The sequence below is a fragment of the Cyprinodon variegatus genome, unplaced genomic scaffold (genome assembly GCF_000732505.1).
Source record: "Cyprinodon variegatus isolate N-32 unplaced genomic scaffold, C_variegatus-1.0 Scaffold398, whole genome shotgun sequence".
Taxonomy (NCBI): Eukaryota; Metazoa; Chordata; class Actinopteri; order Cyprinodontiformes; family Cyprinodontidae; genus Cyprinodon; species Cyprinodon variegatus.
The window spans coordinates 229,736-231,121 of record NW_015150851.1 but is presented as its reverse complement, the minus strand read 5'-3'; the positions used below and the strand labels follow the sequence as shown (position 1 = coordinate 231,121).

At 43.7% G+C, this 1,386-nt stretch overlaps 1 protein-coding gene across 1 annotated transcript in view; it reads left to right on the top strand.

The window, feature by feature from the left end:
• LOC107092872 (protein shisa-9-like) overlaps positions 1 to 837 on the top strand; it is a 47,665-nt gene extending 46,828 nt beyond the window's left edge. Inside the window, exon 4 of the mRNA XM_015387560.1 lies at positions 296 to 837. Coding sequence (XP_015243046.1) covers positions 296 to 837 — 542 coding nt within the window. The remainder of the gene's footprint in view (positions 1 to 295) is intronic.
• The last annotated feature ends 549 nt before the right edge of the window (positions 838 to 1,386 follow it).

Below are 1,386 nucleotides of genomic sequence, written 5' to 3'. Positions count from 1 at the left end.
TCAGTGTGAGCGGCCATCTGCTGAGGCCGACAGGGGTTCAAGTAGGCAGAAGCAGAGATACACTATCCAAAACACTTTCTATCATTTGTCAAACAAATAAGAGCAGGGATTTAAGGACTGGTGTAATGTAAGATATTACCTAGATGATGACCTAAATATAAAATTAACAAAAGAAATCTCCTCTCAGGGTTTGATGATGATACCTATTAGAAATTATCTGATCCAAAATAGCTTGACAGCAAAAATCTGTAAATGAGCTGGATGTTGAATATTTGTTCTGTGTTTCTCTCTGCAGCAGAAACCGCTTCCCGTAGCTATTATAAGAGCTTTCCTGTGATGGACTTCTCCAATTACCAACCCGTAGCACCTCCTGCCTTCCAGTCCTCACAGCCGAAAGAGAAGTCATACATCCACCAGCCGCTGCCAGCGCACCATGATATCCACACCCCTTTGTCTATCTCCATCCCATCCAACCACTTTGAGCACTCACGCCTCCCTAAGACCACCACACACCCGTTTATCTCCAATTCTGCCTTCAAAGCCTGGGAACCAGCTGGCCGCCATGTCCACAGGCAGACCTCTGCTCCAGCGCACACCTCTTCGTCTCTGCACAGCTCCACTCGGAGACACGGATACTCGACACGGAGGCAGCAGAGCATAGAGAACATGCAGGATGTCTTTAACCATCCCTATGGAGGTATGTATGGAGGAGCTGGAGGTGGAGGAGGGCAGGGTCACCATGTGCAGGTGCAGCACACTTCTCAGCCCTCATACCACCACCACCACAGCAGGCAGAAGAGCTACTCCACCCACAGCGCCACTGAGGTGACTGTCTGAGTGTTTCAGTAAGAGCAACCTACCTGAATATTAACCAAAAGAAAAACATTGGATTGAGCCATTACGATCTGTCCAGCATGTAACGGGTAATGCAAGAAGACAACTCCGATTTTTAACATGAAGAAAAGCCAAGGAAAGAGACTCCTTGTTGAACATGAAGGACTCAATATATGACGGAGTTGAAAACTCCCAGACTTATGGCAATTGCAGTTCTGCCGTGTCCCCTGTAGCTATTATGGTTCTTTAAACCACATGGAAATCTGGTCTGGAGGACAAAACAAATATGTCTTTATCTAGATTTTAAAGGCCAGAGCTTAGTTTTCTCCAAAGAACATTTTGGTTTTGATTTTGGTGTTGAAGGAACAAATTATGTTATTAGAAAGTAGAGGTGTTACTAGTCAAACAGGATATAAGACTAACATCAGACTAATCACAGTGAGATAAGCTCCTTTAAAGGAAAAGTCCTTTCATATTCAGAATTCAAACTTCTGGTAGAACTTTAAATATGAAATTATTACAAACTGTTCAATAAATGATACGTGTTTTAAT